Source organism: Pecten maximus, chromosome 5 (assembly GCF_902652985.1).
Source record: "Pecten maximus chromosome 5, xPecMax1.1, whole genome shotgun sequence".
NCBI classification, from domain to species: Eukaryota; Metazoa; Mollusca; class Bivalvia; order Pectinida; family Pectinidae; genus Pecten; species Pecten maximus.
The window spans coordinates 3634385-3652583 of NC_047019.1; the positions used below are offsets into that span (position 1 = coordinate 3634385).

At 36.9% G+C, this 18199-nt stretch overlaps 1 protein-coding gene across 1 annotated transcript in view; it reads right to left on the bottom strand.

Moving 5' to 3' along the window:
* LOC117326886 (protein O-mannosyl-transferase TMTC2-like) overlaps nucleotides 1-6525 on the bottom strand; it is a gene marked incomplete at its 3' end in the record, with an annotated part of 68523 nt that extends 61998 nt beyond the window's left edge. The window contains 1 exon segment of the mRNA XM_033883684.1: nucleotides 6378-6525. Within this exon segment, the coding sequence (XP_033739575.1) occupies nucleotides 6378-6463 (86 nt within the window).
* Nucleotides 6526-18199: the final 11674 nt, after the last annotated feature.

Genomic DNA, 18199 nt, shown 5'->3' on the forward strand with positions numbered 1-18199 from the left:
TAGAAAAACTACTGCTACAACTTCTGCATCGCCAATTCTATTCTATACTTTTCAATATTGCATATTCAGGAATTCTTTAAATACACTGTATCAAAATGAGGGATGAATACCTTTACAGGGGAGGTAATTAATTCTAAGCAGCAATTTTTTTTTTTAAATCATGGTACTATCAAGCTAAATAATATCTCTAAATTAGAGCTCTCCTCACACTTAAAACTAATGGAGAGGTGTTAGTGCTGCAACGATAATCCAGGTACGATATATCGCTGTATAAATGGCACGGTTCGGTTCACGGTATTTTGATCTTGCATCACGGTACGCTCCAGGCGCAGATCAAGGAATTTGAAAAGCCGAATTTTTTTTGGCGAGGGGTCTGGGGGCCAAAATTTCGAAAAAAATGAAATGATCATAGCATCGGGGTAAGATTTGCGAAAAGCAGGAGGGGAGGGTTTGGCATTGCCGTTTTTTTTAAGGCTATAAAAAAATTTTCCTCATAAAAAAAGGGACCCCCCAGGACCCCCCCCCCCCCCCCCCCCCCCCTTCCTGGATCCGCTAGTGCTCTAACGGTTCAGGCAGTTTCCGATTTTCTGCACGGTAATTTGTATCGCTCATTTAAATTACATATATACAGAAACTTTTCTGGATCTGTGTAGCTGAAACAGGTGGTTTAAATTTATTTAAAATCACTTAAGAATCAAAATTGTCGAGGTGAAGTCTTCCCGATCTACTGTCAGGAATCCTGTATTTTGATTGGCTGATGACGACTCACAGATCTAGGTCATTTCCTAACCTGAATGATGTTTCTCGCTACTTCATTAAAGCCGTAGTTTTGCTACAGATCGTACGCCGTACACCAATCATGTTTATCTTGCGTAAATCCCAGAGCCGAAAGAAAAGTGTTCACTCATCAATGTCAGGGCCATTTTTGTTTTTGAGGTCCAAACAGTTAGACCAATTGGACCAGTGTTGTTAGTTTATGAAATAAAGACAGACCTGGTGATTTGATATTACTTTCAGGCGAGCCTTGACAAAGATTTCTTAGGCCTGTATTACAGCTGTAATGTGATGGCTAAATTTGTACAAATAAGTAACCTTGATAAGTGAATTTGTGATAGTACCCCTTGATTTATGTTTGTATCCCTCCAATTTTCAGAGGAGGGGTCACGTTACACTTTACCCCTGACAGGATAAACTAATTGGGCACATTGTAAATGTACCGCGATATGTATTGTAACGTGAGACAAGTACCGCGATACGTATCGTACCGTGAGACAAGTACCGCGATATGTATCGTACCGTGAGACAAGTACCGCGATACCTATCGTACCGTGAGACAAGTACCGCGATACGTATCGTACCGTGAGACAAGTATCGTGATACGTATTGTATCGTGAGGGAGGCATATCGTTGCAGCACTATAAGAGGTGTCATTTTCATTGAGGTTGTTCCACCTCATAATCAATCACTTTTTTTTTAAATGGTTTTCTAATTATAAAAAATACATGTTAAACAAATCAGAAAAATAAACAAATTGAAACATTTACAGAAATGATTACACTGGCAATATATATATTATCACTAAACTTGCCTTTCAAATTCAGAATCATATGTTCAACTTGGTACATGTTTAAATCTGTCTCAAACTCGTAGTTTGATGATTCGTGAAGAGAACTTCATTAGAGTCACGAAATATCATCCACATTCACAACTACTATGAACATTCAAGTTTACTTAAAACATTTAGAGCAATTCTTTATCCATCATGAACTCATTTATGGCCAACCGTAAACTACAGAATAGTATTAACATCTGATATATACTAGTGTTCAGCAAGCACGCAACAGGCATTTTACAGGCAACTTAACAAATGTGGACTAAAATAAGAACATACACCCAAATTATTCTCCTTTCAATTTTATGACACTTTCACTTATAATGGACTTTTAAAATAAAAGAAATATTTTAATTTTGCTCATGAAATACACCTCAAAACAGTGAATTATTATTTCTTTCTGACAAATGGCTCATTAAGAGATAGACTAAGTGGTAAAGTACAACACCGAATAAGGCCGTTTACACTTTCTGCGTTTTGATTACTATCATTTTAAAATGTACATTAGTTAAATGTTACTGCCCCGGACCTTACATGTAGAGGACATCAACAAAACTCCGACTCAAAGTTTTTAAACCTGTTTCTCATTTTTAACAAGAAAGCAAGTCACGCTCAATTGAATGTAATATTTCTAAAATGTTTAACACGAAAGGTGTACTAATAATGTTTATTTGGTTTTTAAATGCACATACAAACAATGACACGCAATTTGAGTGAACTAAATACCTATGAAGATTGTTGTATTAACACTAACCCTTTTCACTAATATAACTACTTGGCAATAAATATCAAATCAAAACATCTATAATTTGAAAATTGTCCAATGATTTTCTTTCACAAACATTTACACGTAAAGATTATTATGAGATCCTAACTTGAAAAATGATGAAATCATATCAAAATTGGGTTCCATATCTTAATAATAATATTACACAATATGTATTTAAGTTAAATATAGTTTAAGGGTGAAAACTAGCTGAGAAGGTAAACAATCTAGCATGTACATAGGTAGTGGTGGGTTACTATTCCAGTAACGGATAAAAATTAAATGAAGAGATTAAATAATGTGATCACAGGTCCCCTTGGTTACTAATAAATTTAATTCCTTGTATGAATCATCTTTTTTATGAAACCGATAAATGCAATCGATTAAATATAAAACGTATTACAATTGGTTTTCCTATAACTTCCTTTCAAGTTCAAATTTGTGGCAATACACATCAATTTAATCCTTGATACTGTATGCCTCAAGGGTTTTATTACTATAATGACAAAGTTAATTGCAAACCTATGTCTCAATCATTTAATGTAAAAACAAAGTTCAAAATCAATAACTATATAGTGATAATTTTAATTTGTAATTATTTTTTTCTCCAGATGATCATCATGTAGTACAACAAAGCATAATTAAAACAATTAAAACAGTCTGTTGTGGATTTTATGAGATAAGTATCAAATTAGCCTATAATATATATATATGCTAGTTTTATAAAACTGCTATAACAGGGAGCAGACATTTTATCGGTCACTATCCTTAAGTTACATCTCCTGATACATATATATATTATGCCGGCTCACAACAACAACAACAACAACAACAACAACAACAGCGACGACGACGACGACGAGTAAACAAGCAACAATATATGTATGGTATATTATAGAAGTGTTCGAAGACGACGAGTAAACAAGCAACAATATATGTATGGTATATTATAGAAGTGTTCGAAGACAGACTCCAGGCATATTTGTACAATTCCCATGGTAGGGGTCTGTCAGTTTAATATATATATCTATGTACATGTACCATTCCCAGTTGATATAGGGGACTACCTAAATACATGTTCTTTTGGCTTCCTTATGGCACCTTTAGCAAATTGGTAACTGGTCACAGAAATGAACAACAACCTGCAGTGTCTCAGTGGGTCTAGAGCATCATTTTAAGCAACCTTAATGTCTCTGTGACTTCAGGCTCAGGAAACCCTTACCGCCCAAGAGTGTTAGGGAACAAATTCAGCTCGGAAACAGGCCATTTCAGGGACTTCAAGAAACTTATACTGATGCTTCAAACTAAAAGGCTTCAGGAGAAATACTTATCAATATATTTCATTTATTGCACCTCCTACGCACACAGACATGTCCCATATTATCTGTCCATTTGGATCTGCTGATAAAATACAATTGTTATAACGGATATATCTTGGGGAAAACAAGACAATCAGGTTTTGTTTTCTATCTCCCACACCTCTGGTGACATTAATAATCAATACTAATCATGCTTGATTTACTAGGAAGTTCCTATAATACACCAATCTCAATATTATCATTTAATTTTTCAGACCTTGTGTATTTGATGAATCTCAGAACAATGTAGGAGAACAGTTATGAGATTTTGAGGCAGACCTATATATCATCATGTCACAGACGTCGTGTGTATACATATAATTAATTAATTTGTGGAGAGGATTCCCCCGACAGCAGAATATACCTATGTTAGCCATTAAATGCATTTTTATATCCGACACCTTGTAATCCTCACACTCCAGTATGGTCATGATCAAAATCATCAACACATTTACTTTGAGGCAATAAACAAGATTTTCTGTTGATTATTATAAAATTCTATTCAGAGATACATGTCCCCCAGCAAAAATACATTTTACATGTGTCAAGATTTTTTCTACCTAGGTAGGAATTGACTCCGTAATGGCATAAAATTGATTTGGCGAAAAGATAATTGTCCATGTTTTTTCATATATAACAGATCCTTGAACTGAATTTTTTAAAACTCTAAAGTACAGTATTTCAAACATTTAGTTTGTTTTAAAATTCAATACATGAAATAACAAATCTTGTGAAATGACATTTGTAGCGTGTAAGTATTGACAATTTTTTAACTTGCCAAGAGAGATTTCTAAACAGCAAAGTTTCTGACCTAGAAAAGTGGCATTTCAAAGCTGAATCAATATCTACAAATTTATGTGAATTAATATTTAGTTATAATCTGTGGTATACATTTATGCCAACTGCATCTGTTCCAAAACAAATCAGGTAAATTTACATGATGTACTATAATCTTATTCAATCAAAATTGATGTGCAATATATATTACAATGTTCTACAGGACACATATATATATATGTACATATGTATATAATATTAGGTGCAATTGTCAAATTCTTTTCAGTGTCAGTCATGTTTAATCATTTAATATTAAACACATCTGTATAGCAATGGTCATCTTTAAAAAAAAAAATGCCTAATCCTATTATCATTCAGAAATATCATGGAAGGGAAGTCGAGGACATAAAATACATGAATTATATCTCTCAAAAATCACAGGTGACAGTCAATCCAAGTCACCAAAGTAATAATACTTTTTATAGCCATGAACCCCGTCTTGTATTGTATGTAGTCCAATGCAATATAACAGGATTAGTATCTAAACCGAGAAGACAGACATATTTCATATCTCTGGTTTTCAGCACTATCATTAAAATTTGGCTTATAATGCTGTTATGCCTTTGGGACAAACAAACCAACCCTGATCGACATGAGAATTTTCTACCAAATTCTGCATAGAACATTTTAGCTATAAATCTATTTGTACATTTGGAAGTAAAAGTAATCTAAGCACCTTTACAGGATTTCAAACTGAGACCTACATCCTTATATGAGGTTGATGCATGCATGGTCAAGTTTGTTTTAAATCATAGCAGTTTAGTAATATATTGACCCTTACTTTCAGAAAGTTTCCTTTAAATAATAAAAGAATAAGTATTTCTCCATTTATCGCCCATTAAACTTGCTTCTTTTTGCTTTTCACTTCAAATATTACACCAAGAAACCGAAATATTGCCAATTTCACAACTACAATGAAATTCAGACTGTGATAATCGTCTTAAACCAGATTTGTTCTATCTGAGAGGGAGGAGGGACCATGCACTGTCTTGGTGATAATTGGAAAGCCTTCAATTTTTCACGAGACAGTGACTTTCTTTAATAAGCAGACCTGTTCAACATAATTATTTTGGAGTGTCTCTAACATATTTTATTTGAGCTATATCTTTGGCCAGAATGTTTTAACAAATTCATCAACTTTACTAATGATATTCCAATTAGATTCTATTATAACAAAATTATATAAATTACAACATAGTATCAATGTTGAAAAAATGAACTTTTTACTTGTAGTTTAAATTTTAAACCGATTAGATGTCTAAAGTAAAATAGCTTTTCTTAGTTAAAAGATCCACTTTTTAAAATCTTTTCATCTCATTAAATTAATCTGTCGTTTCTATGCTAGATTCTTGTCTATGGCTTTAGGTTCTATTTGAAGAATGTACTGTTATCTTTGAAAGACAGAAGTGTGGTCAATTTAATACATCCAGTTAAGAGGTCAAACGCTCTCATATACTTTTAATATCTGTCGTCTGCTCGTTTGCTTTAGAAAAAGCTCGGGACGGTCATGATCACAACCCCCCTACACAGACTGAAAAGTACAGACTTTCACTCGAAAATCTCACAAATTCTTACGACAGGCTACTAAAGTATTTACTCAAAGAACGACATGAAAAGATATTTGTAAAAGGATTTTAGACATATCGGTCTAGCGAAACCTATACCACCGGCCCGATACGGCTCGATAGCCGGACGAGTACTGTATACAAAGGCAAATAGCAGATGACACATGTGTGTGTGTAGGTAGCCCGTTCACTGCATTTTACAAACTGACAGTTTCACAGATAGAAAATCAGGCACTTACCTGTCATCATAAGCGAAATCAGCATCCAGGGTATTAAGATAGAGTATGAAGGCGAGTGAACTCGTCGCCAGAGTAGTGTACTCCATCCTTCTCCATATCAAACCATCGTTTTCACTGACAACTGTGAGCGAAACAGTTACACCACTTGTAATCCCGCCACGCGCATGCCCGGACGGTCTATTAAATATTTGGTCTGTGTTCGCTTTCATACTGATCCAAAGAGCCCTTTCAAATTCATGTTAAAAGGTACGCTCTCAGCGACAAAGAGCGATGTACGAGCTTATATAACTCAATAAGCACTAATTCAGTTATCTAAAAGGTACAGTTGTACACACGGCCGGTGTTGTTATTGATAAGAAATTACGTGTTGTTTTCTGTGCAACCCATAAACAATGAAACTATTAAAATTTAGTATTTGAAATAAATTTTATTATAACTGTTTAAGTTTTAAGAATATATATTCTTATCTAGTTGCTATATTTAATAAAACGCATGCAATAATATTATAAGCGAATTAATTAAATCAATTATTTTATGTTCTGTTTACGGGAAATTAAGTTTAATCAGAGACCTACACCAACGTATATAGATTTAGTATATAGGTCTCCGGTTTAATTTACTGATATAGACTACAAGTCTCTGCTTAAGCATAACATTTCTGTCTTTTCTTTTCCCACTCGCGGTGAAAATTTTGATGTACTTTCCGAAAATGGCTAGTTTTAAAAATGTTTCTTATAAATGTTCATTGAAACGCGGTTTTTATTTATTGATTAAATCAGTTTTTATTTTATCATCATATTACATGTACATGCACGTTTCATCGTTAAGGAACTGTGTCATCCATGTTTAAGGCTAGCCAGAGTTTCCTCTGACCCCAACACCACAATTTAGACATTCTGACGAGCACATTTATATATGGTGTTAATGTTGGTGCCAGAGGAAATTCGGGCTGACTGCAATACTATAAAATGTACTATAAAATGGAACATGCGTTAAATATATGTATTATATATGTACACTATATATAATCTTGATGTGTTTTTATGCATTAGGCCTACAATACTATAAAATGGAAAAAAAAGTTGTATACAGTTGTACAATGAACTAAAAAAAACGGATGTTAGACCTTGTTCGATGGGAGATTCGCACATTTGACCCGTGTTGTAAAAAGCTAAATATACATGTCTCGATCCCTGCACGAGTTAGGGCAATACGTTTCGCTTTTTAAGATAGTGGGGTATTATCTACCTATATAGACACTTCTGAATATCTGGGTTATCTCCGTCAACGCCAGCTGGAGAATCCGTCTAACGGGTAACAACATCATATAAGTTTAAAGATTTGTTAGCTTGACGGCTAATTTCGTCAACTTGGCGACTGATATTTTCATTCCAAATAGTCCCCAAAGTTATAAATTCATTTATATCGTTATATGCTTCATTCTATCTTAACCTGCTATTTTTATCTTCATTTTGATCAATACCACTCTATAATCGAAAATATCACTTTTCTTGTTTTTAAGCTGACCTGAAAGTGTCGATAGTTACGACCGGTGCACGAAAGTCTTGTTAGCATAACATAATCAACTGCACATTAAAATAGAACATTTACCAACGTTTCAAAAGTTCCAATTTTGTGTTTGTCGACTGAACATATGTCCGAAATTCACTTTCTGTGAATGTGTTTTTAATCTATTTTGAAAGTGCATGAAAGTTTGCTACAACTTTAAATCAGTAGATGATATTTCTAATGATGGGCGAATATTACGTCAATATTATATATACATATATATTTATCAAACACTATCGCGAATCCCAATTATTTACTGTTTATATCAATAGCGAGTCACTGGTAATGTCCACGTATTACTGTGAATATCATATCAAAGTCCGTGTTATAATTACAAAAAATTATCTCTCTTTATAAAACAGATAAAAAGGGCGAGCAATAAATATTGTGTCATCTGACTACAGATTTTTTTTTGTGAACAGCTAGCGCGGACAATAATAATTTGTCATTTTAAGGCGTTTCGCCCCGCAGTATATCGTATTTGCGACAAACTCTCGTGCTCCATTCCTATTGTTCTTCAAATAATCATTTTTGTTTGTAGGATAGATATTGTAAGTAATAGAAATGTGGTTATTGTTTAGTTTTATGAAGGGAGGTAACTCTTGGAGGTAGAATGTGGAAGGTAACATAACACCTTAAGTCAATTGTCAGTTGAATTTCCCATTCTGTCAATTATTGTAATTGCCTTCCCTGCTTTATAATTAAGGCTAATTTTTTTTTTTTTTTTTTTTTTTACTTTTCAAAACACGTTAAAGTCCATCATTAAATGGCGTCTTTGAAACAAAAACGAATGACCTTGACGGCCAAAACGGCTATTACTCAGGCTTCTTGAATTTGAAGTCATTAAGAATAAGTTGTCACAATCTTCATTAGGCTCATTAGCTCAGAGACGTTTAAAGCTCGTTCTAATTTAAATAATGCATAATTTGGAGAGAAAACGACAAAAGAGCAAAACTTGTCAATATGCAAGTATTTTAATTATTTATGTATTAAGACGGTGTTGAAATTGAAAGAGTCGCTCCCCAGATGACTTTAACACTAGCCCTCCACCTCTGGTTTGCGAGTTCGAAACCTACGTGGGGCAGTTGCCAGGTACTGACCGTAGGCCGGTGGTTTTTCTCCGGGTACTCCGGGTACTCCGGCTTTCCTCCACCTCCAAAACCTGGCACGTCCTTAAATGACCCTGGCTGTTAATAGGACGTTAAACAAAACAAAAAAAACAAAAAAAAAAAACCAGATGAAGGTTGCGGGTTCGACCCCGGTACGGCTATGTCAAGGATACAGCAGTTGTTGTATTATGTGCTCGGTTTTCGCCTGACGCTCAGAAGATTGGTCTGCTTACCATCTGACCTTTACATAATGGCGGCAAAGTCTCCACGACTCTGGGATCCAAATGTAGAAATGGTGAATAGCATGTGCTTGTTAGGAGACACTGCAATGCAACGCATGCATTGCCTATTAGAGAGGCGACACAAACGCCAGAATGATCCCGAGTGTCAATGCCGATCTCGTCAATCGCAGGGACCAAGGACAAATGAACTGATACAGATTTAGATCTATTACGGTGTGTAGAAATATCATTCTTTATTTTTTTGTGTTAGGTAATGTATTGGATATATGTACAGTCCAAACCGTAGGTTCAAAGGTTCCTCGGTTCGAATCCCCAGCATGGATATTTATTATCATTATTGTGTTATTATTTTGTTGCGAAAACGGAAAGTGTACGATGAATATTGTATGAAAACGCGTTGTTTTTTTCTATAAAGAGTAAGTGGCCAAACTACACGACAAACTGGAACTCTTCTTTTTTTGGAGGTAAACACAGTGTGTAGGGGCTCTCTGCCTTAATACATCGACGATTAACACGAAATGCTAAATATAGTGTATCTCTACACCGTTGCTCAAGGTTATAATTAATTAATCATTTTACGGAAAGTCCCGAATCGAGAAAGATTAGCATGTCTAATGGCTGATGGCGCGCCGAAATGTTCCAACCGAAACTTAAAAGGAAACGTATTTCAATTATCATCTCAAAACAAACTGGTACAATGAAGAATACTTTCTGAATAAAGAACATTACTGTTTCAGTGTATTTGAGGAGGAGGCCTCAGTAGTTTTCTTATTGTATGGGAGCTTAAGTTTCGTCTCGATTGGTCAGATTCAATAACATTCTTTCTTCATTAGAGAAGTTAGGACACAGGCACACGTAGATACTTACTGAAGTGTGACAGGTGTCGTTAGTCAGGTGAGAAATTGACAGGTACGTCTAGGCGATAAAGGTGACAGACCATATAAGTACCCAGACATTGTCTGTGGAGGGTGAAGTACATACCGTGAGGCGACTATCCAGTGTGTACCCGCGGAGATAAAATCTATAGCTAGCGAACATGATCACAGGCACCTGTACAAATCTTTATAGAAAACCTTACACCAAACAGTACTATAGCGTATACGTATCATACCGTTATACTACGGTGGTGATTTTGACCATTTTCTATTGTCTCTTCCGCTAATGCGACAACGCGACAACACGACAATACGAAAACGCGACAAACCACACGACATAATTGTTTGTCTTAGATTTTGCTTTGGTTTATTCAGTCTGATTTTTATATTCAGTGATACTGAATATTAAAGCTCACAGCGACAAAACCGAAATTCAACTGCAGAGTCCACACAAAGGGGCCGCGGTGGCCGAGTGGTTAAGGTGTCCCGACACTTTAACACTAGCCCTCCACCTCTGGGTTGCGAGTTCGAAACCTACGTGGGGCAGTTGCCAGGTACTGACCGTAGGCCGGTGGTTTTTCTCCGGGTACTCCGGCTTTCCTCCACCTCCAAAACCTGGCACGTCTTTAAATGACCCTGGCTGTTAATAGGACGTTAAACAAAAAACAAACCAAGTCCACACGAATTTAAAGACCAATAACCCTCACCATAGCTGTATTGTTTTTTGCGCTGCGATGTCACCATGACACATCAATAGGATGGATGGGTTGGTGTGGGTGGATGGATCTCCGAATTACCTATACCTTACGTTACAAACATCCACAAGAACACGGCTGTCGGAGTTTCACTGTACAGTACTTACGTCATGGAGAACTACAATGCATACAAAGGATGGATAATGCCGGCGCCATTGCTGTTAAAATGAACAACTGGTGAAGTTAATTAATGTAAAGGTAGCAACATTTAAAACGTAATGGTTCTCGTAACAATATGGTTACAGTCGTTTGTTGTTTCGGAGAATATAACCCATCTCGTAACAATAAGGCAACAGGCATACCGTGCATGCTGTGCTGGGGAGCATTACAGTCATACCGTGTATTCTGTGCTGGGGAGCATTACAGTCATACCGTGTATGCTGTGTTGGGGAGTATTAACCCAGAGAGTGTTGGAAGTGTTCTATCCCACGGCACATTCTACTGTCTCCTGCTTAAAAAGGACACTGGTTACACTTTGGTTGTTAGCCTTTCTCTTCCGTGTCTTGTTTCTCCTGTCGGTGTCACCTTGTCATCAGCCTCATATGACCTTGACAGTCGGTGTCTCACTGACACACGATTGTCTTCATATAACCCTAACTGTTGGTGTCCTTGGCTGTTTCCGTGTGCCTTTGAAAGTCATCCTCATATAACCTTGACTGTTGATGACTCCTTGACAATCGTCTTCATATGACACTGGCTGTTACCGTGTCCACACGTTCTCATATGACTCTAACTGTTGGTGTCTCCTTAACACCCATCCTCATATGACCGTTTCTCGACACCATCCTCATATGACACTGGCTGTTGCCGTGTCCACACGTTCTCATATGACTCTAACTGTTGGTGTCTCCTTAACACCCATCCACATTTGACCCTGGCTGTTGGTGTTTCTCGACACCATCCTCATATGACCCTGGCTGTTGGTGTCTTTTGACACCATCCTCATATGACCCTGGCTGTTGGTGTCTTTTGACACCATCCTCATATGACCCTGGCTGTTGGTGTCTTTTGACACCGTCATCATATGACCCTGGCTGTTGGTGTCTTTTGACTTCGTCCTCATATGACCCTGGCTGTTGGTGTCATTTGGCTTCGTCCTCATATGACCCTGGCTGTTGGTGTCTTTTGGCTTCGTCCTCATATGACCCTGGCTGTTGGTGTCTTTTGACTTTGTCCTCATATGACCCTGGCTGTTGGTGTCTTTTGACACCATCCTCATATGACCCTGGCTGTTGCTGTCTTTTGGCTTTGTCCTCATATGACCCTGGCTGTAATTGTTTCTTGACATCGCGCTCACATGACCCTGGCTTTTGCGATGACGTTGAACCCATAAAACAACGTGATGTAGTACCGTGTATCTACAATCGGTATTATAATCCCGGTAGGAACACCTTAATTAACAAAATCCTATTAATTTACAGATTTACATTATATCATATAATTTATTACGTCATCACTCTAAATTCTCGACATTTCAACTTCACCACTTATCAAGACATTTTCTATAAAGTAGAACGTGGCTGAGCATATTTTGGTTGCTTAATTCTGAATATTTTGAAAAGAAAATTTTCAATACTTTAAAAAAATGAATAGCTATGAAATAATTATAAATTTTCGTCCACGACGTAAGACGGGGTTGCTATCAATATACAGGGTACTTAGAACATGAGAGGCCACTTATCACAATGCAATGCGGGTGTATCGTCACTTCAAAGGCAAGCTGTTGAAAGCGAAAACCAATCCAAGTAGTTCAATATGTTATTATGCAATATTTGATTTTCAAAGTGGAAGAAAACACTTGTAAAATGTGGAGTTTTATTGAAATTTTAATAACTCTCTTAATATTATGAATAAACATTGTCAACAGTAATGATATATTTCCCCAAAATATTTTATATTAAAAACTTAAAAGAAAGATCTTTGAAATGTTTTTATTGTGTTGACAAGGCCGACTGGATCATGTGTTCGAGGATGAGTCTTTAACTATCATTTATCTGGCAAAAGCAAAACAAATATTTGACAAAATTATACAAATGGAAAACGACTTTTAAAATCCTTTAATCGAAATAAAAAAAAAAGTTTGAAATCGATGAGAATTATAATGAGGAGCAGAAGAACAAATAAAGGGGAGATCACTCTATGCAATTAAGATAATTAAAAAAAAACCTGATATTTTCTTTCAATTTAAAGCAGCTGCATACCAATTGGCAAGCTCCAAATTTAGATAAAAATTCTGAACAAGAAATTTCTTAAAAAAAAGATAAACGGCATAGTTTTAATGCTGGTGGTTATAATGTAAAACTGTTGGTGTTTGAATCATTTTTGGTGATAATAAGACTGCATTTGAATCAGGAATATAATTTTATTAACGTGTCATTTGAAAAGATACATCCACTTATTCAGCTTGCATTTTATCTTAACTTTGTTTTGTTTTTAACTGTATAGCTGCATTTTGCATTTACCGCTACATTGGCCAATCACATACTTCATCTTGACCAGTAAGGCCACCTGTCACGTCATATCCGGGGCCAAAAGATTATTTTTATTTCATTATTGTTTTTTCGACAGAACCAATGATCACCAACTCTTCCAAAATTAAATTCATACCACAGTACAGTAATTTTAATCTGTGCCCTTTGACGAAATCCAAAGTGACCTGAATTCATGCTTACAGAATCTGTATTTCAGACATTCGAGAATTTGCCTTTTAGTATGGTGGCTTATGTGTGCCATTTCGTTATTTCATTATTTCGCCCCGCTAATCATCGTCGTTTCGCAGCAACAGAACGAAATAACGATTTCGCGTCGCTAAACAGCGACCTCAAAATTTCGTTATTTTGCGTTACTTTTTTTCGTTATTTCGTTTTATCGTTGCGAAAAGACGATGATTAGCGGGACGAAGAAAATAAATTGCACTTATTAGCCACCATATTTTAGACACGGCAAAAGTTGCCGAGTTATACAGATGATTTCCGGTATCGCCCCTATATGCTGCCCGTTCTCCGAGAAAAAAAAAGATCTTCTTGTACTGCCATATGTTTCTCAAGATAACCAAAGTAATTCGCTACGATCCAGACATCGCCTATCTAAAGACCAAGACTACATACACTATACACGTAGATATACAGCTGGTATCTTTAATATGTTTTTATTGTTATTGCCAAAATGTAAGACGTAAATGCTGATGTGACGACCTCTTGGACTATTGTAATTGAACGGTCGTACGGCGAACTGTACAAGTAGCCGCCGCCAGTTCGACTCCTTGCGAGCTCTCCCCACCTTGAAGTCGAAGACTTACAGGTGATATATAGGTCTCTGTTAAAGTGTATCCTAAATGAGTTTTGATATTTTAACTGTGAACTCGTTCGCTTTAACATTAGAAGCTATCGGGTTTAACCTACCTGCCCTAGAATAAGGGCATTTACCTCATGTCTGAAATCAATAGCGGATTTCTGTTAAGACGGGCATGCAATTAATTTTATACACGGGGAAATTACTAAACGAGACAAAATCGAGACAAGTATAACATTTCAATCGTATCTGTCGAACTACATGATGAAGAAATAAAAGTATTAAGCTGCTATTTTAGATATAAAGTGTTGTATTGTTCACGAAATAAGTTCGAATACGAGAAAATTGACAAATACAACATTTGGCAGGAGAAACGGTCGCTACATGCATTCCATGACGTCAGGGTTAAATGACGTCATACGGCGAGTATCTACCTGTCGTTTCTAAAATTAGTAACGACTAGTAATGTCACCAATCTGTACTAGATTTTGACCAACAAAAAACGGATTTGATGTAGAAATGTTTGTGTCGACATATAAAATGGCGTTTTGTCTCTTGTCTTATAATGAGAACTCGTCCTTCCGACCTAAAAAAAATAATGAAAAAAATGTCGAATAAAGAATTCAACAATCGTAAAATAGTATTTCAGATTTGTCACCATAAAATATTTGCTTCGAATTCTATCATTCCTGGTAAAAGCTAGGCTCGTATGACTCCAGAGTCGTCAATTATTTAGGAAGCTGTTGTGATTGGACCCCTCAATAGTTTAACTAAAATCATCTTTCAGCACAATTGCGGTTTTGTTAGAAATGCTATGTTAAGGACTTTAAAATCGATTTCCTACAACATAAATACATTCAGTAAACCTGTGGTTTCAAAAACTTTAAAAATGCATATATCGATCAAATTTTCTGCCTCCAACCACAACGATGAATCGTCAAAGTTAAGTCAGGTGATCAAAATTTAAGTGAAAATAAATATTCCGGCTTTGTTCAAGATTTACTAGATCCAAAAATTCTCAAGTATTATTACAGCATTGGGAACACAATGAATTACTGTGATGGATATGACGGCGGGATTGTAACATTTCACCCTGAAGATTTCCTCAACTTTTTATAACGCACGCGTTTAGCACCCACATGGCTCTACTCATATCGCGGTGACTCCTTGAGGTTATTTCTAGTTTGGGTACCGTTAGCATAATAATACGAGACCCCGATCCCTCATCCTTAAATTGTTTCGCCAATAATTCTTCGGGCGACATTAAATTGATACCGCTTTACTCCTGTTACGTGACTTGTAATCCAGATCTTCGTCATTCTCTCACGAACACCCCTAACAGTCTTAAGTCAATATGTCTGGATTTGATTTTATCGCAATCCAAACTGGAAATGGACAATTTTAGAAAGTTTCCTTGTTCGTACTAGAATTATGTATGATTAATTGAACAAACTTTCTACCAAAGCAATATAATTTCAGGACGAATTGAGTATTACGCGTGAATCTATAGCCTAGATGATTGGGTTTTATGAACGATAAGACACATATCTGTGTTGATCTTTACTTAAATGATACGGACAGGGCTATTGGTTTTCCGATAGCCTTGTCGCCCTCTCCTTTCGCAGCATTTATAGATAAAATAATCGTAGATATTACGTCACGACATTTTAGATTGTTTAAGTGAATTTTGCAGTACAAATTCATTCCATCACATTGTCTAAAACATATTACATCTAAGATACATATGTACATTTGTTTAAATGTTATATACATTTCCGCGAGCGCCATGCTTGATTTCTGCTTCCGGTAGTGCGCGTGGTTTTCGTTTCCTGTTGTATCGCAAAGGGTTTCCATGTCGTGGTCCCGAGAAATGTCACTCGCTACACGTGGAACATGTGACACGCTAGTACTATCTGTCACTTCCGTTTCCGGTGCCACATGTGGAGCCAATATCATAAATTCCAATTTGCCTTTTTACTCAAGATAAAAAGAAAAGATATATATATGTGTACAGTTATCGACCAAGATATCAACGCTGTAAATCATTTATAAATCAAAAATTAATTTCTTTTCAAACGTTGACAAACATTTATCTATTAGCAGACAACAGTAAAATATAAACGTTATCTACAGCTGTTCCGTCTACAACAATACCGATGGCTTTTCCGACGATATTCTGATAGTCAGTTCTGAACACTTATGTCATACCATGGTAACCTATTGTGGTATCTAAACATCTGAAAAAAACATAACGTGATCGGTATGATACGACGGCTTGGGCTACCTGTATATAATATAGACTCGCGCCCCTTCAGTCTTTATCCAACCCGTCACCAACACTAAAGATTATTATGAAATTTCGAGCTTCCGCAATTGCCCTTTTCTATGTAACGTGGGGCCGCGGTGGCCGAGTGGTTAAGGTGTCCAGACACTTTAACACTAGCCCTCCACCTCTGGGTTGCGAGTTCGAAACCTACGTGGGGCAGTTGCCAGGTACTGACCGCAGGCCGGTGGTTTTCTCCGGGTACTCCGGCTTTCCTCCGCCTCCAAAATCTGGCACGTCCTTAAATGACCCTAGATGTTAATAGGACGTTAAACAAAAACAAACCAAACAAACCAAATCTATGTAACGTCTGCTCAAGCGACATTTTTTTTCTTTTGACGTTAAAATCATACATATATGTAAAGATGGGGAGTATGTGTCAACTTTATAGCTCAGTCTAGCGGAAATTCCCCCTTTAGTCTTGTGGCTGGAATCCACTTGCACTCAGAGGTCGCTAGTTTAAGGCCCAGTACGGGCAGGGTATATTTGTTGTCGTTGACAACTCTAAAGAAAACCTATGGAGATAGAGAGTGGCTTCCTTGGAGCTAAATGGTCTGGGTTGTGGTTGTCTTCGGGGACGAAGACTTAATGAAAGAGGGAGTGTACGTTTGTACGTAGCTCAGGTTATCGGGGATGCTCATTCTAGCGGGGATGCTCAGTCTAGCGGGAATGCTCATTCTAGCGGGGATGCTCAGTCTAGCGGGAATGCTCATTCTAGCGGGGATGCTCAGACTAACGGGAATTTCCCTTTAGCCTAGTGGTAGGATGTTTGCCTTGAGAGTGAGAGGTCGCTAGTTCGAGTCCCAGCACAGACAGAGTGTTTTCCATTTCTACTTCCTAATACACTTACACATATTTTACCACTGTTAAAATGTTAACCTCATTGTTCTAGCTTTTCATATCCCCCCCCCCCCCCCCCCCCCCCCCACAGACAGAGTGTTTTCCATTTCTACTTCCTAATACACTTACACATATTTTACCACTGTTAAAATGTTAACCTCATTGTTCTAGCTTTTCATATCCCCCCCCCCCCCCCCCCCAGCCACTGTCATGGTGAACAATACCAGACGAAATCACTCGACCGGCAACCATATAGCTTTCCTATGTTGAAATCTCCAATGACCACCACCCATAACCACACCCCTCTGTACCCACCCAGCATCCCAAGCACGCTACCACGAGATCATCACGTGGACGTCTACACTTTACTTACAGTGACAATTTCGTAACGTTTCACACATATTACTGATTATTTGTGTTGAAATAAACGACGTGTATAACATAACACTGATGTCTTTGTACTTTTTGAAAGTCATTCACGCTCGAACGAACTTAATGAGTGTTTTCTAACAAAACGATAGTTGATGCATATACATACATGTAAGTTGATCGCTCGCGTAAGGAGCCCCTTCTAGAACCTGTCTATATCACAAAGCGTTATGCCTACATACCTGAGTTCACAACTCATTCTGTGTCGTTAATGGTAGTCTCTCAGATAAATACCTGTACGGGTTCTTACTCATCTGTGTGAAATAAAATACTTGTTAGTAGGTGTGTGGTATACTGGATACCTGTTGAAGGTAAACCTATTAGCATTCAATACCGAACACCGCCGTAATTTGTCGACGACTTATGAAATAGGACATCATCTTTTGTGG